The sequence below is a fragment of the Nycticebus coucang genome, chromosome 3 (assembly GCF_027406575.1).
Source record: "Nycticebus coucang isolate mNycCou1 chromosome 3, mNycCou1.pri, whole genome shotgun sequence".
Lineage (NCBI taxonomy): Eukaryota > Metazoa > Chordata > Mammalia > Primates > Lorisidae > Nycticebus > Nycticebus coucang.
In genome coordinates, this window is record NC_069782.1 from 143366510 (window position 1) to 143389474 (window position 22965).

The window sequence follows — 22965 nt, forward strand, 5'->3', positions numbered from 1 at the left end:
CCTCCCTCCCTCCCTCCCTCCCTCCCTCCCTCCCTTCCTTCCTTCCTTTGTGTGTGTGTGTGTGTGTCACAGCTCACAGCAACCTTAAACTCTTGGGCTCAAGAGATCCTCTTGCCTCAGCCTCCCAAGTAGCTGGGACTACAGGCGCCACCACAATGCCTGGCTAGTTTTTCTGTTTTTAGTAGAGATGGGGTCTCACTGTTGCTCAGGCTGGTCTCAAACTCCTGAGTTTGAGCAACCCACTGCCCTCGGCCTCCCAGAATGCTAGGATTACAGGGATGTAACCCTAGTGTCCGGCCCAGTAATGCATTTTTAATATCACCAAATAGTATTCCAATGCACGATATACCAGTTTCATTTGTCCATCAATTGACAGCTGTCTGGGTTATTTCCACTCTGGGACTATTATGAATAATACTTACGTGAACATTCATGTATAAGTCTTTCCGTAGAGACATATTTTCATTTCTGTTGTTTTCACTGCATAGTTTTGCCCTTAATCAGGAGTTGTTCTTTTTGGTTTCACTCTTGTATGGATTATACTGGATTGACAACCTCGCACGCCACCCCAACTCTGTTCCCCCTCCAGCGCACATTGCAGGTTCCACCACCCAGCCTGTTGCACAAGCCAGAAAGTGGGTGTCAGCCTCTGCACCTTCCTCGTCTCTTGCATCCTCCACTGGGCTCCAGACTGTGTCTAGTTCAGCTGAAACTTGAATGGAAGTTTTCCCCAGAGAAGCTTCACTGACATTCTAGAATCAATTGGGCCATCAATCCTTTATCCTTTCCCCCCTCTGTTTATATAGGTAGGATCATTAGGATCATTTGATTAATGTCTGTTTGGTCACTATTTTAGCTCAAGTGCTTAGTATAGTGGCTAGTTTATAGCAAGACTTGTAAGCCTCTCAAAATTGGATATATACAGGTATTATACTCCCTTTATAACATCTAACAGTTCCCAATGTACTAGTGTTACCAATAAAAAATTGACTTGATTTGCTTTCATTTCTCTTTTTCACAATTTCTTTTTATTGAAGTGTAATTTACCTACAGTAAAATGCACCCTTTTTAGTGTGCTATTCTATGAGTTTTGACAATGCACACACTCATGTAATTGCTACCATAATTAGGATGTAGAATAATTCATCGCCCCTCCCCCAAATATCCCTGTGCCTCTTCATAGTCAACCCTTTCCTGCAGCCCTATCCTCTGGTCCCCAGAAACTCACAGCCTCTGATCTGTGGTTTTCTGACCCCATAGCTTTATCTATTCCAAAATGTCATATAAACACAGACATTCGTAGTTTTTTGATTCTGGCTTTTCTTTCACTTATCACGATGCATTTACGTTCATCCATTATCACAGAAGTTATTCCTATTTATTTTTATTATTTTTTCTTTTAAAAATTTATTTTTAATTTTTTTTACTGCACATCAGATGGGTAATTTGCTGTCGTAACAAAGGAGGCACATCTCGTAGGAGAGTGTGAAAACCCAATCATCACACTTATGAACAATGAAAGGATTATTTCCTTTTATTGTTGAGTAATATTCCATTGCATGGATGAACTATAGTTTGTCTATCCATTCCCCAGTTGGAGAACGTTCGGGATATTTCTTGGTTTTTTGGTGATTATGAATGAAGTCGGTATAGACACGCATGCATAGGTTTTTGTGTGAACTATGGTCTGGGTTTTGCTTGGACAAATACCTAGGAGTGGAATTGCGAGGTCACGTGATAGGTGTATGTTTAGCTTTATAAGAAATCGTGGAATTGGCTTGGCACTGTGGCTCAGCAGCTAGGGCACCAGCCACATTCACCAGATCTGGCGGGTTTGAATCCAGCCCAGGCCTGCCAAACAACGATGGCTGCAACCAAAAAATAGCTGGGCGTTGTAGCAGGTGCCTGTAGTTCCACCTACTTGGGAGGCTGAGGCAAGAGAATCGCTTATGCCCAAGAGTTGGAGGTTGCTGTGAGCTGTGACGCCATGGCACTCTACTGAGTGTGACATAGTGAGAATGTCACAAAAAAAAAAAAAAGAAAGAAAAGAAAAGAAAAAGAAACCCTGGAAGTATTTTCTCAAGTATCCTATCAGTTTGCATTCTCACCAGCAAGGTGTGACTTCCACTTTCTCTGCACCCTAGCCAGAACTTTATGTTGAAAATTATTTAGATACTTACTCTGGATTCCAGTCCTTAATCAGATACGTAATTTGCAATTTTTTTTCCATTCTGAGATTGATCATTTCATTCTTTTTACAATGTCTTCCAAAGAGCAGACATACTTAATTTTGATGAAGACTAATTTATCAATTGGTTTCTTTCATGAATCATACTGTATCATTTCTAAGAACAATTTGCCTGATCCAAGGTCATGAACATTATCTCCTACACTTTCCTCTAGAAATTTTATTTTATTTTTATTTTTTTTTGGCCGGGGCTGGGTTTGAACCCACCACCTCTGGCATATGGAGCTGGCGCCTTACTCCTTTGAGCCACAGGGCCGCCCATCCTCTAGAAATTTTAAATTTTGTATTTCAGTCTTTGGTCCATTTTATTTCATCTTAAGTACTTTTCCATCTGTTGTAGGCCTCCTATCTCATCTCCGAGTTTTGTCTATGTTGCCCTCCAGACTTTAAGCTCTTTGAGAGCAGAGATTGTGCTTTGCTTGGCTCAGCGTTTGCATAGCTGCATAACCCCAAGAGTGGGCATCACCTTCAATCCTGAGCAAGGTGCACCTCCCTTGCTCCCCTAGTCCCAACCTGTGTTTGTTCAGGTTCATGTTTTCCACGAGGCCAAACACTGTGTCTCTTGCTTTAGATACAATATAGATATTTCTGAAATTAAAAAATGACATACTAGAATTGCTTTAGAGCTATTTATCCCATTGAGGATTAAGAAAAATGACCACAAGGAAAAATCATTTCTGATCATTCAAAAAGCACTCACTGAATGGGGCACACTTAGCACGCAGCGAACACTCGAATCTTGTTAGCCCAGATCTGCAGGAAGTTATGTATTCCATTCTGCCTTCTGGTAGCAGTGTTTGTCGCATTACCCAGAAACCATGAATGTGGAGTTGCACAACCAACCAACGTGTTCTCACAGTGTGTTTTGAAAATCTGGAACCATATTTAGGTAGAAAGGAGCAGGAGAGAGAGAAATAATGGGTAAGCCCTAAATATGGAAAGACAACTTCTTGCCTTCAGTCCGAATAGAGCCAGATTTGAGAAGGCAAAGGTCACACTTCAGGGAGGGCCACTTCCCTGGAGTTGCACTTTTTCTTCTCCTCAGTATGGGTAGGTTTTTACGTAACATCCACTTCCTGGGTACTTGGAGAGAAGGGAAGGGTACTTTGTCCATTCAAGGGCCAAGGACTCAGAGATTCGAGGAAAAGCCCATTTTCCATCTGGAAGCTCACCCCTGGTGGTTTTCAGAATGTTTTACAGGTAGTTCTCCTGGGTTGGCAACAAAGAAGAAGGAGCGCCCTTGAACATCAAAGCGGCAGCTGTAGAGGTGTCTGGCTGTAGTTAGCAAAAGGCTGTTTCAGGCCCACTGGGTGTGTGCTGGGAGCGGCAGATGCTCCCCAGCCTCTGCTCACGTGCCTGGCAAAGAAGCAACAGGAGCCAAAGGGAGGGAAAAAATCTATTTCTTAATTCCGGAAAAATCTTAAAGAACTTCAAAGCTTTGACATAATATTTTGTCCCATACTGGAAAGAATCATTGAATTACTGGCTTTTTGTTTTTTCTCACATGTTCACCATTTGTATGTGTATGTGATGGGAACACTTAAAATCTACTCTTTCTTAGCGATGTTCAAGTACGCAATACATTGTCATTAACCACAGTCTCCAGGGTATCCCCAAAATCTCTTGAACTTACCCCCACCTGTCTGACTGAAATTCTGTAACCTTTGACCAACAATTCTCCAGCTTCCCTCTTCTCTCAGCCCTTGGTAACTATCATTTTACCCTCTGCCTTCATAATATGTTTTTGTAGCTGGGATTATAGGTGCCCGCCACAACGCCCGGCTATTCTTTTGTTGGAGTTGTCACTGTCATTTAGCAGGCAGGGGCTGGGTTCGAACGCACCAGCCTTGGTGCATGTGGCTGGTGCCGTAACCACTGTGCTACGGTTGCCGAGCCTCTCTCATGTTTTCAAAAACTATAATTTGTGAAGTACCAACCCAAGAATCACTTGAGGGATTTGTTAAAACTCACAATCTCTCTGTCACACACAAGAAATTACTGGGTTCCATGTCAGGCCTATTAAATCAAATTCTGGTGGTAAAGCCTGGGAGTCTGCATTTTAAATAAACTCCCTGGGCTACAGATATGCTCATTTAGATTTAAAACCACTAATGTGCAGGCTCTTTTCCTCTGAGGATGATAACACCCTGAACATGGCTACTAGTCATGATGACAACTCCTCGCCCCCTCTCGTAGAGTTTTACTCTGTGCCAGCACTGTCTGAAGTGTATTACACACGCTCATTCATTTAATCTCCCCGAGACTCTCCGGGATAAGCATTGTCGCCCTCTTTGTGGAGATGAAGAAACTGAGGCACTGGTCACTCGCCCAGTGTATGCTGCCGGTCAGCGGCTCCGATATTGACGGAGTCAGCACACAGGGCTTCTCCTGAGTCCAGGACAGGGCGGGAAGGAGCAGGTCCTCTGACCCTGCATGCTGGTGTGGAAATGGCGGATGTTGGTGTCCGTGCGTACCCAGAGTTCTGACCTAGCCCAGGACCAGGGCCATCCTGATGAGCCAGAAAGGCCTTGACCTGAAGGAGCCTTGCACCCAGTGGACAGCCAGGCCTCTTCTGCCAAGTGGGCTCCGTCCCAAGGAGGGCTGCACTCGCCTCACCTGCTGAACACATTCCATGAGGTGGGGTCATAGAGGTCTGCTAGGCAGGCCAACTGGTAATTAGGCAATTGTTGATCTTTTCTTTTCTAGCAGGGAAAAACCCAGATCCTGATCTGCCTCCCGAGGGTTAGAGAAGCAGAACTCTTTTCTCCATACCAAAGCAGTGACTCCCTGGTGGCCTGAGGCCCTGGGCTCAGCCGCCAGAGGAGTCCGTCTCCGTCTTTTTCCTGCTCCACCTTGAGATGAGTTACACATCACCCCTCATTCGTGAGGATGCAATATTAGTTTCCAAGGGCTGCGGTCACAAATTACCATGAACCTGGTGGCTTAACATTTATTATTTCACAGTCTTAGAGGCAGAAGTCCAAAATCGAGGTGTGGGCGGAGCCTTGCTCTTGCTGCAGTCTCCGGGGGAGGGTCCCCGCCTGCCTTTTCTAGCTTCTGCTGGGCTGGTGGCCACACAAATTTCACCTCTTGGTCTCCATACAGCGCCCTCTGTGTCTCTGCGCCTTCTCCTTGCTTCTCACAAGGACACTCATTATCAGATTTAGGCCCACAAGACTGTAGGATGAGTTCATCTCAATTCTTAGCTTAGTTATATCTGCAACAACCCTTAGTCCAGTGGTTCTCAACCTTCCTAATGCTAAGACCCTTTAATACAGTTCCTGTGGGTCGCGACCCACAGGTTGAGAACCTCTGCTTAGTCCAAATAAAGTCATCTTCTGAGGTTGCAAGCAGATATATCTTTTGGGAGATGCTATTTCAACTCACTGCAGATGCAGAGGATATATAAAGGCTCCCAAAACCACTTGGTGTAAAAGAGGTTTTGTAATCAGAGAATCGCTTTTCCTCCATGCAACTGTGCACTTTGCTGGTTCCATCATCTCATACTTCTGGGTTTTAAGTGAAACAATCTGCTTGCAAATGAGGTGACACCTGAGAAGCTTCTGATGGCATCTTCCAGATTGTGCCGGCCTGTGGGGCTGGGGTTGTGGCAGTGAGGACAGACTTCCCAGGCCTTATCTGACTCCTGTTCTCATGGATGAGGGTGACAGTGAGTGACGAGGCCTGGCTGTCATCCAGTTGGATGCTTGGTCGGTCACAGAACAGCTCCACTTTTGGCCTGAGACCATGTGGTGTGAAGCAGGGGTTCTCAAACATGGTTGATCATCAGAATCACCCGGAAACTTTTACATTTTTGTTTGGAAGATTCAGCTTCCCCAGATCCCAGTCCAGATTGACCAAATCAAAACCTCTTTGCCAACTGAACTTGAGCTTTGCAGTCAGACCTGGCTCCAGATTGGGCTCCTTTTCAAGCTCCTTCCCCAACTTCTCATCTGTGTACACAGGGTAAGGACACCTACCCAGGTCACGTGTGAGGACTGTAGGTCGTTGGCTGCATTAAGTGGAAGCCATTCAAGTAAAACAATGATTAATTAATAAATACCAGCAGTTTACTCAAAGTTGTCTGAAGTACCTTGTTTTTATGTGAGGGAGAGGCGTAATAATTTTTTTAAATAGGAGAAGCAGCTGACTTGCTCCTATCTGATGGGAAAGTAACTGGCATCAACATCTTCTAACTTTTTATTGAGAAGCATATGTTTTGGGTGGCGCCTGTAGCTCAAAGGAGTAGGGCGCTGGCCCCATATGCCAGAGGTGGCGGGTTCAAACCCAGCCCTGGCCAAAAACTGCAAAAAAAAAAAAAAAAAGCATATGTTTTAAGGGGCCAGGTGAGGTGGCTCACACCTGTAATCCTAGCACTCTGGGAGGCTGGGGCGAGTGGAATGCCTGACCTCACAGGTTCGAGGCCAGCCTGAGCAAGAGCAAGACCTCATCTTTAAAAACAGCCAGGCATTGTGGTGGGTGCCTGGAGTCTCAGCAACTTGGGAGGCTGAGGCAAGAGGATCACCTGAGCCCAGAAGTTTGAGGTTGCTGTGGGCTATGATGCCATGGCACTCTACCCAGGGTAACAAAGTGAGACTCTGTCTCAAAAAAAAAAAAAAAAAAAAAAGAAGCATATGTTTTAAGACAATAGCAGGAACGAAAGAACCTAGTCTTTCTGTGCCAGCATCCGTCAGTTAAGAACAAAATGTTGTTATTCATGGCCAGCCTCCACCTTGCTGGGAAAGGCGGGCATTTGTCTTTGCAAATACAGTTCTTTTGATAAATCCTTAGAAAGCCGTGTGCTAACAATGCGGAGACCCCCAGAGAGCCTGACTGCCTGAGGAGGATGGTGGCATTTGGACTTGATGGACAGGGGCTAGACTCCTTCCCACCTGTCAGTGGGCCACCTGTCCCAGGCCTGGGTGTGCTCTCCTCAGATGGAATGAGATAGTCTGCATAAGGGATTTAGCCCAGCCCTGGAGGAGGCCCTCAGCTGTCAGACCATCCTCTTCTTATCCTCTGGACTCACATACCTGGGAGTCTGAATCTCGAAAGCTCTGGGTCTCGAAGCTGCTTGTGGCCCTGCCCTGCTGCCTGGAGCCTCTTAGGAAGTTCTGGGAGGGCCCTCGGCTAACACATGCTAAGGGCAAAGCAGAAACAGCCTCTGCTCTGGAAAGGAGGTTTCCCAAGCTCACTTTTCTTTTTATCTGATGGGAAGGGCTGAGTTAAGAGGCAGCAGCAGGGGACAGCACAAATAAATACAGAAAGTCCTCTCCAGGGCCTGCCATTGTGCTTAAGCACAATGGCAGGCCCTGGAGAGCAGTTTCATGCAGTTGAGATTGGAAAGCAAAATAAATGTGTGGTCCTATTATCCCTTCTTCCATAGCCCAGAGTCTTGCAGCCTGGGCTCTGCAGAAGAAGAAGAGACACTTTAGTTCAGAGTCCAAGCCTCAGGTGGGGGAGAAGGGAATTTAGGGTGTAGAGACAGGCCTGTAGGATTGGGGCTGGGAATCCCTAATGCTCTGGGCACTATTCTCCTGCCAAGGCCAAGTCCCCACCCCTCCTAGCACTTTCCGTCCCACGCTGGGCCACACCCAGCAGGGCTGGGCTGACAGACACACCCGGGCAAGGCTGTTTGTCCTGCAGGGAAGGGGCCTCCTTCCAGGAAGGGCAGGAGGGGCTGAGCAGGACTGGCGGCTTCTTGACCTGAGGAAATGTCCCCAAACACACTACGGACTGCCAGCTCAGCCTTTGGTACTTTGGAGTAGTATAATTGGAAAGATCTTTCTGGAACCAATGCCATTTTTCAGGGGAATGAGCCTCAGCTCTTCTGCAGGGGGTGTTTCCAAGCATCTGTTGAGCTGGGTAGGAAAATCCTCCTCACCCAGAAAACTCTGAAAGAGCTGAGCCCCAACCCAGCACCTCTGCACGCTTCCAGTTTGAGCACCCCCCATCCCCAGCTGACCACAGTGCAGGGACGGTGGTAAAAGCGCTAGGGGGCACCTGTGCCCTTCTCTGAGTGACCCCTGCCCACAGGCAGAGCTTGGGCTGGAGAGATGGGGTCTGAATCCCAGGCCCACTGTTCAGTAGGGATCTCCCATAAGACACTTAGCCTCTCTGGGTCTGTTTTCTTAACTGTAAAATACAAGTGGCACCAAGGAACTGTATCAAAACAACCGCATAATATGCTGAGCTCGGGGCTGGGGAAATAGTAGGCCTTTATCACAGGACAGCTACTTCATTAATAAACTGATTACTCATTTAGTATCATGCTGGCTCCCATCCTACATGAATTCTAACGATGACCCTTTGAGGTAGGTATCGTTATTACTGTTCTTTTATAAAAAAAGGAAATTGAGGTTTAGAGAACTTAAGCAAATTGTCATTAGTTGTACAGCTAGATATTACAGGAACTCACACCAGGTGGTTTGATGCTGTACCCTGCCCCTGGCTGCTGTGGAAAGCTTTTGGTTATTACCACTCCTAATTAAGACAGGGCGAAAGCATCGCTACCCTAGACTGCTAGTGGATGGAGAGAGGAATCTAAGAGAGGTGGTGGGCTTGTTTTAATGCCACGCTCTGTCTATGAGGACTAGAAGGAGGATTGGTGAGAAAAGCTCTGTCAACAAAACAAAAACTAAAATTCTCAAATGATTATTTTAAATGGTATTAGACCTTATCCAAGCACCAGACACTCTTAGTATTGAGTAACCGCTATGCTGTCCTGTATCCGACTATAATTTCGTTTGCCCTCAGAAACCCATGAGGCAGCTGGAGCAGGTGTTTATTCCTAACTTACCGATGAGGAAGGTGAGGCGCACAGAGCTTACAGGGTTCTTTAGGCCAGTGGCTAAACTTCTCTGAATGAAGATCACTAATGTTTCTCAAGCAGTTACTCAGCTGGGTACTAGGCTCAGTGCTCAACATGTGCCATCATTTAGCAACAATCAGGGTGTTATCATTTTGTCCATTCTTCAGATGGACAAATCAAGGCTAAATAAGAGGCCCTAAGACACATAGCTAGAGAGTAACCCACACACATTGTTCGTAAGTGCACCTGGGTGGTAGTGATGAAAGGACTTGGCCATGCTCTCACCAAGAACCTTCTCCATAGCACGCCCTGGGAGGTTTAGAATGTGAGAGACATACCCTTACCCTGAGGAGGTCATGGGCAAGGGGATCCGAGGAGGGACAGAACTGGACAATCCCAGCTCTGCTGCCCACTGGCTGCGTGGTCAGCCATGTTTAATTAGCTTCTGAGTTTTTTAATCTGCCATGGACAGATGTCATACGGGATATGGTTTTTGGCTTTTGGTTTTAGAGACAGTATCTCACTCTGTTGTTCAGGCTAAAGTGCAGTGGTGTCATCCTAGCTCACTGTAGCCTTGAACCTTTTGGGCTCCAGTGATAAAGTGCAGTGGTGTCATCCTAGCTCACTGTAGTCTTGAACCTTTTGGGCTCCAGTGACCCTCCTACCTTAGCTTCCAGAGTAGTTAGGGTTATGGGTGTGTGCCACCACCTCCAGATAAGTTTTAAATGTTTTTTAACATTTTGTAGAGGTGGGGTCTTGCCATGTTGTCCAGGTGGAGAGGGATATGGTTAATGCAAAGCTATGATGCCTGGCACTCAACATAGAGAAGATTTCACTATGGTTCAACTGAAGACCAGAAATACATGAAGCTAACAGTACAAGGCAACACAGGCTGGACCTGACCTGGAGGTTCAACTAGAGGCACGCCAAGAATTTACTAGGTAATGTTGGGTTGGGCCCAGTAAGACAGGTTCATAGAAAGAGCATGAACTTGGGCTTATCTTTGATTTAGGGCAATAAAGCCCCTGGGAAATTCACATGGGTCATTCTAAAGAGCCCATGGATGACTATTTGTTTTTGAGACAGGTCTTGCTCTGTTGCCCTGGCTAGAGTGCAGTGGTGTTATCATAGCTCACTGCAACCTCAACCCATGGGCTTGCTGAAGCTCAAGCAATCCTCTTGCCTCAGCCTTTGGGGCATCTGGCACTACAGATGCACACCACGGCACCTGCCTGGTTTCAAAGAATCAATGTTACCCCCTTCCCCTGAGGCCTGATCTCTGCTTTCCACCTCCTGGAAAAATTGGGCATTGTAGAGAAGAAATGCGTCCGGCAAAGCTGTGGAGGCAGGAGAGCTTGGAACTTGTGGTGCTCTGCGGGAGGTTGAGGGGGAGCTCTAAAGGCAGGCCACTGGGAGAGGGGAAGCCAGGCAGAGGGCGACCAAAGGGCTGCTGTGAAGGTCCTTAGACACCCACTAACCTAGTTTTGAGGACCAGCAACTGAAAGGAGGCAGGAGTCCAGTTCCATTGAGAGGGCGGCCACAGAGCCAAATGCCAGAGTGTTCAGGATAAGGACTGACGGTGACCCCTGGCTGTGGTATTATGGACCAAAGCAGGGATGCTGGTGTGGGCGGAAGCAGAGCTAAGTCCAGTGCAGACCATGAGCTGGGGCTCCTGACACACTTCCCGCACGGTGAACTAAACTCGCCACTGTCTTGAGACCAAACTGTGTTCCCTGAGGAGGGCCCATGTAGGGGCCAGCATGACTGCCCTCCGGACAGGCTCAAAGGCACAGAGCAGCATGAAGGCTGTGGTTATTGCAGGCCATCCTGAGTACAGATCCTTGTGCTTTCTAGCAAGTCTAAAATCTCGGCAGTGAAGACAGGCTGAAATCTGGATTTTCTTCCCGTGAAGGTCGTGATAGTGCCGGGAAGGCTGGAGATCCGACTGCGGCTTTCCTCCTGCTATGTTCCACCTTCCTACTGAAATGGTCCACACTCCTGGCGGCTCAGCTCTTCTGCAAACCTCCTCAAAAGCCCAGCTTTTTGTAAATGAGACTGTCACTGCAGTCCACTACACAAGCACACTGTAACACCGCCATTAACATTTTTTCTCAGTAAATTCAGTCAACATGGTCTGAATTATTTATTAGACAAACAGTCCTGGAATATACTGCTATTTGTTGCATTTCATCATCCACTTTCTGTGACAAAAATGCATTCTGAAGGCTTTGGTTTCATTTTGATTTTGTTTTGGTTATTGGAAGTTGGGCTGGTACTTTTAAAAATGGGTTGGATCTTCAATGGGGGCAAGGGACCAAGAAATGAAGCACTTGAGGACGCATCTCTGAATAAAGCACACCACTTTATTCCCCGGGCTATGAGTACAACAGTGACGCGGGCTACGGTGGCACAGTAAGTGCTCCTGGCAACGAGAGCGTGGGGCAGGTCAGGGATGGTGAGCACAGCAGCGTGGAACCAGCAGGCCGCCTCGTCCTCTGCACGCAAGCACGGGGTCTCAGGCGCGGACACACACCCACTCAGGGTCACAGGGAACACAACACAGCTTTTCAAAGGGAATTCTTCTAAATATTTGCTTTCATATTTCTGAAAGGGGAGGGAGGGTAGGAAGAGCTGTACGCCTTCTGACATTTAAAAAAAAAAAAAGAATTCCATAAACTCAACTTCAAATGAAAGAGCTGAGAGAGCCTCAGTGCAGACCTGTCATTCATAGAAAGTGCACGTTTAAACATAAAACCCAAAAGGAACGTAAGTTTTGTGCACAGTGGTTTCCTCTTCCAGAAGGTAAAGGTGCACTGGCAGACACAGACAGGATCAGTGAGCGCCTCGCATCTTTCCGAATGGGCGTCTGCCTGGGGCTGTCTGCCTCCACCTCTCAGCAAGGGGCTTGCGAAGTGACTCACAGCAACTTCACTCTTGGGAGACTCTTTGGGGAAGAATTTTATTTAATGATAACAACCCCCACTCAGTTACACTAAGCTTCAGAAAACGTTGAATTTGTTTAATGTTGCGATATACATGTGCATCGTTTAGAAAGTTTCTCTCAGCTGAAACTGATCGCCTCCCCTTTTCTTTTGGGGTTTGCTGTAAATTAAACTTGCTGAAATAAAAACATAGCAGTCCATATGTAAAGCGTAGCTGTCACCATCTCCTATGGCCTCCTGGGCAGCAAATGGAAAAATAAAGATAGTGACCTTTTTTTTTCTTTAAAAACAAAATGCCAAAGTCTTTTCCTAGCTCGATGTATTTGCGCAAATTCTTTGACTGCATATCATCACTGTAAGTTGGCATCATTTATCTCAAGGCCCAAATTGTCTCTTTTGCTGGATAGAAAAGTTCTTCTACCCAGAAAACAAGCACGAAAGAGCCAGTTTTAGGCCTATCGACAAACACCTTGTTCATCAAAAGAATTTTAAAAATCAAACAAAATCAAGGCTGGCAGAGGAGAGACAGATTAATTAGCCAACAGAAATACAGAAGGGGTGATTTCATAAAAACTGAGCTTGCTTCAGAGGACATAGAGGGGTGGAAGAGACAGTTCCGTTCCTTCCACTGTTTTGCAGGACAGAGAAAGGGCTGTGAAAACACAACCCGGAGTGGTCACCTGTCCCCACAACGTGCCAGAGGACAGTAACACCAGATTTACTTTGTTTTTAGAAAGACTTACCTAGTCAAAAATGGTTAATTCTAATTTTTCAAACTTGCAAAAGCATGTACATTTTATATAATCATCTGAGAAGCAATTCTTAGAAAAAGATGTTTGCTTCCAAGTGTAAAGAAATTCAGTGAAAGTTTTAGAAAGATTACCAGGTAGACTTCTCCCAGGTAGAGCTGATTGACAGATCAGATTGGGATGGAGTGATGACAGCTGAACAAGAGAAATGCTCTAGCCTCTGCCTCGGAAGAAACTCAGCTTGGCAAAGACAGAATTGAGGGGGCAGGTGATGGAAGACAACTAGAAGACACGATGGATAGAGAAGGACCCTCTCTTTTTTTTCTTTTTTGACCTATTCAGTCTAGTTCTTCTGAGGTTTCAGAAAACAGGCAGTTTGTGTTCAGTTATTGAAGAAGTCACATTAAGAACATTTCAAACTAATACCAAACCAAAATGCAGATGTGTAGCTGGCTGCACGAGCTTCCAGACGCTCTTCCTATCTCCTAATATAAGTCACACAGAAAGACTTCAGGATAGCCTGGATTTTTCTTGAAGAAATTTTAAGGGAAGCACTTAAAATTTGCAGAGTCATGCCATCAGAACACGCTCGGAGTCCCAAGTCAGTCAAATGGTTAGAAACGTAGCCCTTTATGTGTGCAGCAGGGAAGACTGCCCCGGGAACGACTCCTTTCCTGGGGTGAATGAGCTCCATTAATTTGAGTGTACAAACAACTAGAATTTCCATGCGTAGAACAGGGCAGGGTTAAAGCAGAGAATATCCCTCTCCTGAATTGTGGCCTGGACGTTTTGAGAAAAAGCACGCTAAGCCTAGTTTAACAAAATGGCTAGATCCTCTGAGCCCATACGTCAGAGATTTGGCAATTAGGAGAACCAGGCGTCCCGTGAGCCCCTCCTTCCAGCTGGGGCCCTCTGCTGAGGGGGGCTACTCTGCTGTGTGTGTTCACGAGCCCTTCCTGAGCACAGCACGGCTCTGCTTACAGACAGGAGCCACTGCTGTTGCCCAGCAGTGCATTTCTACATGGAATAGTTTAAATGAACTAACATAATACATGATATGGAAAGAAAATTGTTTTTTCCTCCTCAAGTTGGATGTAGAACGGAGTTCAAAAGATACAAGGAAGCAGGGTGTCATCAGTCGGGCAGGTTTAGGGTTCAGTTCTTTAACTGTCATTGCAATCTGAGGCAGGCCCCTTCACTCTGGGTCTCTGTAACATAAGGAGGCGGCCTCTTTTTTCAGTCTAACGTCCTAATTCTAGGACAGAGCCATGTCTTCTTTATGGAGGCCGAAGAGATAGCAATTTTAGAAAAACCAACTGTTTATGCCCGTGTTTCCCCAACAAACTGGTGTTTGATCCACATGTGCCTGTAGGTTAACTCAGAAACCAGCGTGAAACATGGGCAGTCCTGTATCGTCCCCACAGAGGAAAAAAAAATCTCTCCACCAGCTGAGGGCTGGGCCCCTCTTTGGCCACCACTGTTGTCCACTGGGGTCGAGAAACACTGGGAATGCAACATCCTTCCCACCCCTGCACTCTGCCAGAGCGAAGCAGGGACGAGGACACCCAGGCAGTGTTATGAAGCTGTGGGTGCAGACAGGGCAGGACAAATGCAGAATCAAACAGGCGACTCACACATGCAGGGGTGTGACTGCAGAGAGCAGTGTGGCCAGGCAGGAGCTGGTCCCGTCTGCTCAGGCCACCCCGTCAGAGCCATTTGCTAAGGGTGTTAGTAGACACACACACGTGTGTACATCTTTGTGAGAGTGTTCCGCATACATTCAGAGCACAGCAGTGAGAAGGCAGGCAAACTGAGATTCCTTCAGTCCCAGCCCCGGAGAATACCATGTAATGTCCAGAACACCCCAGACAGGGGCAGGGCACAAGCCAGGGGTCTGCAACACGGGCTCAGAAACTACCCTTGCTTTTGACCGCTGGTATCAGAGAGACAGCCAGCCCTGGTGACAGCAAGAATTTCTGAGCTTTTGTTCGCTGTGGAAAACGGAGAATTCAAATGCTTTCTTCTTTGGCTTTAAAACAGAACTTAAATTTTAAGCAGAGCCTCAAAGCATGAGAATAGATGGGACTTGACTTCGTGTGTGTGTGTGTGTGAAGTTGGAGAAACTCTCACTCACTCATATCAGGAATCATGATGAGGTTTTATGCATATGTTGGTGAATCCCTCAGCTCAAAATGGAAGGTGGTTTTGTAGACTGAGGGCTCTGGCCAGATGGCCTGGCTGCCACACGCAGCCTGGTCTTCCCCCTGCGGTCTTCAGTCTGACCCTGCCATGGGCTACATCAGCATGCGGCTTCTAAGTGCCAACACCCTTCCATGAAGGAGGCGGGGTTGGGGGCACAGTTTTGCATCACTCTTGATATTTTGAGCCATGCGTGCTTGTGCAAATGTCTCTTAGAAGCTTCAGCACAATGGGACAAACTTCGAGCAGAAATTAAAAAGCCCGTGCAGACTCACGGAGCTACCCTGGGTGAGTTGCACACACACATGCCCGCTCCCCATGAAGCCAACAGTGCTGGGCAAGAAGGGACCCTGGAAAGGCCAGATTGATTCCACTGGAGGGAGTCAACTTTGGAGATGCAGAGATTTCACAGAGAAAAAGGTATCTTTCCTTAGTCTATTACTGATAAAACCTTAAAAAGCAAAATCAGTGAGGGCTTGATCTGATTCATAGGATGGCAGACAGGGCAGAGGGAGGAGCATCAGTAGGACATGGAACCTTTTTTTTTTTTGGCCAAGAGTGGTATGGCTTCTGGGCAAAATCACCGACAGCATGCAATGGGGCCGATCAGGAGACAATTTTTGTCTTTCCTTTTTTTTGCAAAAGTGGAGCCCAAGATAACTCCTGTCCTGGGTGGAGAACAAGAATCAAGCTCTCCGAAGCAGAAAGAGGTGAGGGAGGATTATGTTTCATTCTTTTTCCTTCTCTTTAAGCAACTAAAAATAATAGCTGAGCAATTTGCCAACGAGGTCACAGCAAACAGTAGAGAACAGGAGCTTATTAACAATTATTTTTGCTGACATTCAGCTCATTCAAACAGAGCTGCCTGGTTCCCAGAGGGACTTCCACTCCTGCCAGAACACAGGCAGAGCTGAGTGAGGCCAGTTAGGAAAGGTGGGTGCTAAATCGCTGCTACCACATGGGTACATCCCTCAGCCGCTTCCTTCTCAGCCACAGTGCTGTATAATAAATATATTCAGACTTTGGAATTATTACCACTGATTATTCCCATGCGGCATCCTAAGGGCACTTGCTGGCTTATCCAGATAATCGTTACTACTGTTGGACAACGTAAAAGAGAAAAAGGAGGAAGAAACGTAGCTCCTGTTGTGCACATGAAGTAATGTAAAGGGTGACATGGGGACACCACTGCAGAGTTTGGGAACATAGAAATTTCTACCCCATTGCCTCTTGGCAAGCGTTGCTGTTGGTTGGCCCAACATTCGACTCATGGGTGTTTTGACCGGACTTTCCCTTTCTGGTGTTGCTGAGGGACAGTCCTTTGCAAATCCTCCAATCAAGCTGGGGCCTTGGTACCACATCCTATGTGTCCCCGCCACCGTCAGTCCTTTGTCTAATTGCCATTCACACGTGGGAGTTAGAAGAGTTTTGCTTTTTTCTTCATGTCGTTGCGTCTCCAGAGAGGTAACTTGTCAAACTCCTGTATGGACATTCCGAAGATGTCCCGAAACACTTCAGGGGCTAAGTGGCGCTAAGGAACAGAGAAAAGAGCAGGGGTCAGTCTTGATGGTCACATGGTGGCACTGAGAGTTGCTCTCCAGTTTATAAAGAGTCACTTTGCAGAGTCAGGCAGAAAGATGAGGAAGACTCCATGCTTGCCACCAGGCGGTCTTATAACCATGCTCCTCATCTGGTGAGGCCAGGCGAGGAGCCCTTCCCACCAGATAAAAGAGCTGGCCTGGGGTTAGCGGTTATCATCACAACCCTGACTGGGGACAGGGCACAGAACAGTGATTTATGGTGTTGGAGATGACTCCACTTCAGGTCCTTGGGATTCTGAGGAGATGCAGGGAACATGGACCACAGCAAGGGGAAGGGAAGGAGCAAGACCGCCAGAGGGTCCCCGGGGAGTCCTGGGGCTTCCTCCTGGCTGGGCAGTAGGAGGTCAGATGGACGCCTCATCCACCAGGGAGATTTCCCACCTGCCATCGCTCCTGGGACAGTTCCCTGTGACACTGGGGCCTTTACTTTCTGTGCCAGCCTGACGAAATATGCAAAGCTACTGCCTTTTGTCAGGAAAAAGGAAAGATTCTGAGACTGGCAGCCACAGTTTTTCTTAATTAAAATCATTCGGATGGAAAACTACAAAGATTAGTCTCCCATGTCCAAGGATGTTTTGGGTCTGTGCGCCAAGGTAACCTTTCAACAAGGGATGCGGAAACAGCCATGAAGAAAATCTATCCAGTGTAAAAGCCTCTTTCTTGAGAGCCTCCCCCAGGCCCAGTGAACTCAACCGAGGCTGAGGGGAAGAAAATGACCTGGGGTCAACTGGAGAGGGACAGAGACGCCTATTCTACGTCACCAGCCATGACTATGGCAATGTCACATTTCCAAAGAAAACGATTAAGGTCATACTTTGCCTTCTGGATGTCACCAGGCATTTAAATGCTGATCAAAGTGTAAATCTGAATCTTCTTCCAAATTTCTCTTAGTTCTACTCATAATGGGAGAATGATTTTTAATTTTCGTGTTTTTACTGAAGAAATAAAACATTTCTTAGGGGAAGTCGTGGGGGAATGCAGAGTGTTTTGTGTTTCTGTTTACCTCCAGCCTGGTTCTGTCCACGTCTCTTAGGATTTTGTTGCGCCCTCTGTTGGTCACCATGAGCATTTCGTATGGAAATATCTGAGAAGGAAAGAAAACACCTCTCCATTTTATTAACAAGCAGAATCCATATAGAACCTAGCGATCTCAAAATATAACTTCTTCAAAATTATTATGACTAGGTCCAAGCAATGAGTGTTCCTCCTACAAGATCATAAGAAACTCCTGTGCCCAGGGCACAGATTCTTAAAGATTCCTGACTCTCCACTGTTGTCTCCTGGAATGCTGAGCCCTGGGCGGGTTTTGATAAATGTTTAAGAATACTAACGTACAATGTATTGGTGATGTAGGTAAAAATTGGAAGAGAACTGAAACACAAGTAAACATGTTGCCTTTTACATGATGCTGCTACACGAACCCCGATGCATTTGTGCAGGGTTCAACAATCTCAGGCCACAGCTGGCTCATGAATCCACGGAGCCATGTCTACCTAGAAGCAAGTGACATACTGAGACCGGTCCTGGTGATGCTCACCAGGCAGCACAAGCCTTTGAACACCTCCAGAGGTACAGGTGTTTTAGAGCTCGGGTGGCCAGCTCACCCATTTTTCCTGGGACAGAAGAGGTTCCTGGGAAGTAAGACTTTCAGTGCTGAAGTGAGTAAAATTCTGGAAAACTGGGACATGATGGTCACCCTGTCTGGAGCAGTCTACAGCCGCTCCACTTGGCACTGGATGTGCCTTGGAACGTACATGGCAGGGGCCAAGGTAAAATCCAGGGAAAGAGATTCTAGTACCTCAGTGTGAACGCAGAGCACATATCCATTAAAGGGCTCAAGCTGCTCACCTGATGTGGCCCAAACTACGGAATGGAAAGTGCATTGAGGCATGGCTGGCTTCAATCCACCAGCCTAGAGCAAATATGGACTCAACATTCTGAGAATTGTAAAAAGACAGAAAATCAAATCTTTCTAGGGCCATCCAACCCCATGAGAAAAGAGGAGAAGAGCTACACTTGCCTTTGGTTCCAGCATGTTCGGCATGGACACCCCTCGGTCCATTCTCATCGCAGGCATGTGGCCATCTGGGAGTGTCTGTGACAGAAATGCTCATTGAAGGGGGACACAAGAACACCATGGGGGATAGAGGAGCACTCTGGGGGCTCCCAAACATCCCCGTTGGATCTCAAAGCCTCATCACGGTTTTATAGACATGTCATAGTAATTACCATGTACTTTTCAAAATGAGATGTCTACTGAGTAGGGGCAGGAATACTGCTGTATACAACTGTTTTGCAGTTGGGGAAAGATGTGGGCTTAATAGCTATGACTAGCTCCTCAATTTAGGGTCCATATATTATAGTTTATAATACATTTTAAAAGGCCAAGTCTCTTATTGTTATTTTCTTATTTTTAATCTTAGTTTTATTTGAACTTTCCCCCTTTTCTCCATTGCAGTTTTACAAGATGTAGGAAAAGAAATGCTGTGAGAGCAAACTGGTCTGCTCAACTGGCCAAGCAGGAGCTTCCTTTCATTTGGGAATGGGCGAGAAATGGGCAGACTAGTGTACTGACAGGTTATAACTAACAAAACAGAACCAACTGTACAGAAGCAGACCCCTGATGTGGGCCCATCTCTACCCGAGAGAGGACTCTCCAAGGGGAAAGCAAGGGAGTCCCCCCCTTCACCTGGCCTGGCTCATGCAGTGTCCCCAAGGCCTTGGGGACAGCTTGACCCAGGCACCAGGCAGGCCTGCTCTTCCTAGCTATGTAGTAATGACAGACCAATCACAATAAATATCTTCTCAGCAGAAACTGTTGGCCTGGAGCAAGCAACTCGCACTGGAAAACAGCTGTTTCACGGGTGTGACTAACTCAAGGCAAAGTGTTCCATACCTGGTAGTCTGCAAAGGAAAGGAAAAGAAAACAGCATAAGGGGAGGACCGTGGAAAAACACAGAGCCATTAACAAAGAGACTGTATTCTATCTGGAATTCCCTAAACTCTCCCCCAGTGAACCATGTTCTCTTGCCAGTCCCAAGCTCTGCATATCCTGTCCCATCAGCCTCCTGAAGCCTGGAGGTGCCTGCTGCAGTTTAGTTAACAATCCAAACATCCATTTCTTTGGGGAGCTTCCCCAACCACCTGAAGGTGCTGCTTGCTTCTCTCCGCATCTCCCATCACAGCGTTCATCACACAGACACGGAACTTCTCTCTGTCACACTTTTTTTTTTTTTTTTTTTTTTTTGAGACAGAGTATCATTCTGTGACCCTCAGTAGAGTGCTGTGGCATCACAGCTCACAGCAACTTCAAACTCTTGGGCTTAACTGTTTCTCTTGCCTCAGCCTCCCTAGTAGCTGGGACAACTGGTGCCCGACACAATGCCCAGCTAGTTTTTTGTTTGTTTCTTTTTGTTTTTGTTTAGTAGGCCCAGGCTGGGTTCTAACTCACCAGCCCCAGAGCATGTGGCTGGCCCTCTACCCACTGAGCTACGGAGGCCGAGCCTGTCACACTTTTTTCTTTATTTTATTTTTTGGCCGGGGCTGGGTTTAAACCTGCCACCTCCAGCATATGGGGCCAGCACCTTACTTCTTTGAGCCACAAGCACTGCCCTTTTATTTTTTTTTAAGCAACCGAGTCTCACTCTGTCACCCAAGCTAGAGTATAGTGACATGATTGTGATTGACTGCAACTTCTCTTAGATGCAAGCAATCCTCCTGCCTCAGCCTCCCAAGCAGGTAGGATTATAGGCATGAGCTGCATGTCCAGCTAATTTTTTAAAATAATATTTAAAAATTTTATGTAAAGATAAGGTCTCATTTTGTTGCCCAGGCTTGTCTTGAACTCCTGGCCTCAAGTGATCCTCTCACCTTGGCCTCCTAATGTGCTGGGATGACAGACTTGAGCCATTGTGCCCAGCCTCTACCACAGGCATTTTGAGGGCAGGGGTGTGTCTGTCTCATTGCTGTACCTCCAGGTGTGTAAGGGAGTATTCAACACATACCAAGAGCAGTGAATGCTTACGAACTCTCTTCTTACAGTTTTATTTCACTAGAGATCCTTTAAAATTATTTTAGTAATTTCTCTGTTAGCTCACAGACGATAGATGAGCCTCTATTTCATGTAATATGTATGGGATGTCATATGGCACGAACACAGCCAAGACACTGCGGGCACACAAGTCTCTCATCGCCTCACCTCGCACTCCCCCGCTGACATCACCATAGCTGTTATACTGAGCAAAGTCTGTAGAAACAGGCTGAAAGGAGGAAGAACACATTATTAGAAAAATGTCCACAGTGATCATTTTGAAGTTAGATGGAAAGGAAGGACGACTTCCAAAACCCTAAGAATTCTTCTCCAGCTAAATTCCTGCACACTCATTATTTCTCCTTCCTACTTCATCTTCTACTGCTATGAAATCTCTTTGCCTTTGTAGAACACCAAATGCCACTGCCCAGCAGGCCCTTGTTAAGCGAATATATCTTGATGATAAATAAAAATATAGTTCTCTATTTAGCTATATAGTATCATTTGTTTTGTGGGAGGGACAGTTGCAACAAGCTTTCATCTATCTTTTTACAGCAGAGATAATGGCTCAAGTCATTACTTCTTGCTTCATTATAAAACCATTTGCTACACAATTACTTAAAACAGTCTTCCCATAAGTTTACACAGGCCATTCTTTTATGTAAAGGCAATTTCTCCTTCTCCCAATAGAAATATTTAATTTTGTCTGTAACTCAAAGTGGTTTAACAGAAAATCAGAGATTATAATTTTTATCATATTCCAACACTGATGTCAGGAGTTAGATGTAGTCAGATAACACCTCAGTATAGGTTGAGTACCCCTTCTCCAAAATGCTTGGGATCCAGAAGTGTTTTAGATTTTGGATTTTTTATTTTTACATTCAGAAACACTAGAATATACATAATGAAATATCTGGGGGAGGGATGGAACTGAAGTCCAAACATATAAATTCATTTCTATGTCACAGACATCTTATGCACATAACCTAAAGGTAATTTTATACAATATTTTAAATAGTTTTATATATGGAACAAAGTTTTAAATTTATTATCCTTTGTGGCGTGCACGCATGGGGAAATCTGGGTGTGTATAGCTCCAGGGCATCTTTTCCCCTTGGGATGCTGATAAGCTGTGTGTTGTGTGCTTGAGTTTTGACGGTGACCTGTCACATGAGGCCAGGTGTGAGCTTTTCCACTTGTGGCATCATGCTAGCTCTTTAAAAAGTTTCAGATTTTGGAGCAATTTGGGTGTTAGAGTTTTGAATTAGTGATGGTCAACCTATACTTCAACCAGGACTGAGGAGGGAATAAACACAGAAACGTGACTGAGGCGACTCTTACCCGGTGAAGCCCATTTTTTCCATAGCCAGGGAGAGATGAGGTTTTAGATGATGGGATATGTGAAGCTGAATGAGAAACAGGTAAAAAAGTAATTGTTAGGACACCAGAAGTTCAGTTCCTTCATGAACTTGGAAGTGTATCCTCTATCTTGTACAATAGATGATTTAGGAAAAAATGAATTCAAATCCCGTGTTCATAAAATGCCAGGACATTTGGGTGATGCAGGGACGAGGTAGGTAGTGATATTTCTGGGGGTGGGGAAAGAAATACAGACAGTCCAGCGGGACCGAAGCTAGCTGTGCTCCCTACAACTCTGCCATGTAGCTAAGTGTACGGCCTACATTATCTCTGATTCCTCAAAAGAACTCCAAGAATGCTATTGTTACTTCCACTTTACAGAAGAAGAAATAGGAACTAAGAGAAATAACCTGGGCTCGGCGCCTGTGGCTCAAGCGGCTAAGGCGCTAGCCATATACACCTGAGCTGGTGGGTTCAAATCCAGCCCGGGCCCGCCAAACAACAATGACGGCTGCAACCAAAAAATAGTTGGGCGTTGTGGTAGGTGCCTGTAGTCCCAGCTACTTGGAGGCTGAGGCAGGAGAATCACCTAAGCCCAGGAGTTGGAGGTTGCTGTGAGCTGTGATGCCACAGCACTCTACCCAAGGCAACAGTTTTAGATTCTGTTTAAAAAAAAAAAGAAAGAGAAGTAACCTGCCAAAGGTCGCCCAGTTTGTAAACAGCTGAGCAAAGACTGGAATCCAGGGACATTTGGGTGCATTATCCCATGTCCCAGTTGATACTGTAGCAGTAACTAACCTGGAAGCCAACCATGTAAGCTGTGCTGGTCAGTGGAACTCCTGAGAGGCTTGGTTTTGGGTCCCCTGTCTATCAGGGTCATGGAAACCATGGCCGGGCTTTTATATTAATATATTCAAACCCAGGAGCAGACCTGGGTTTGAATTCTGGTTCTGCAACTTAACACCAGTGTATCTTTAGATATGATCTTTTTGAAAATTTCCTTTCTTGATCTATGTAGATACAGTG

At 46.1% G+C, this 22965-nt stretch overlaps 1 protein-coding gene and 1 pseudogene across 10 annotated transcripts in view; both read right to left on the reverse strand.

The window, feature by feature from the left end:
* Positions 1-1431: 1431 nt before the first annotated feature.
* LOC128582952 (uncharacterized) lies at positions 1432-1525 on the reverse strand (annotated as a pseudogene).
* A 10106-nt stretch (positions 1526-11631) lies between these two features.
* Positions 11632-22965, reverse strand: part of ABLIM1 (actin binding LIM protein 1) — a 316427-nt gene continuing 305093 nt past the window's right edge. For 6 of the 10 annotated variants that reach the window (XM_053583778.1, XM_053583779.1, XM_053583777.1 and 3 more), the window contains 6 exons: positions 21922-21986; positions 20749-20809; positions 19447-19454; positions 18571-18645; positions 17554-17634; positions 11632-16480 (listed from right to left, as the gene is read on the reverse strand). In XM_053583778.1, coding sequence (XP_053439753.1) covers positions 16367-16480; positions 17554-17634; positions 18571-18645; positions 19447-19454; positions 20749-20809; positions 21922-21986 — 404 coding nt within the window. In that variant the 3' untranslated portion in view covers positions 11632-16366. The other 4 variants (XM_053583776.1, XM_053583773.1, XM_053583775.1 and 1 more) reach the window with 1 other exon arrangement.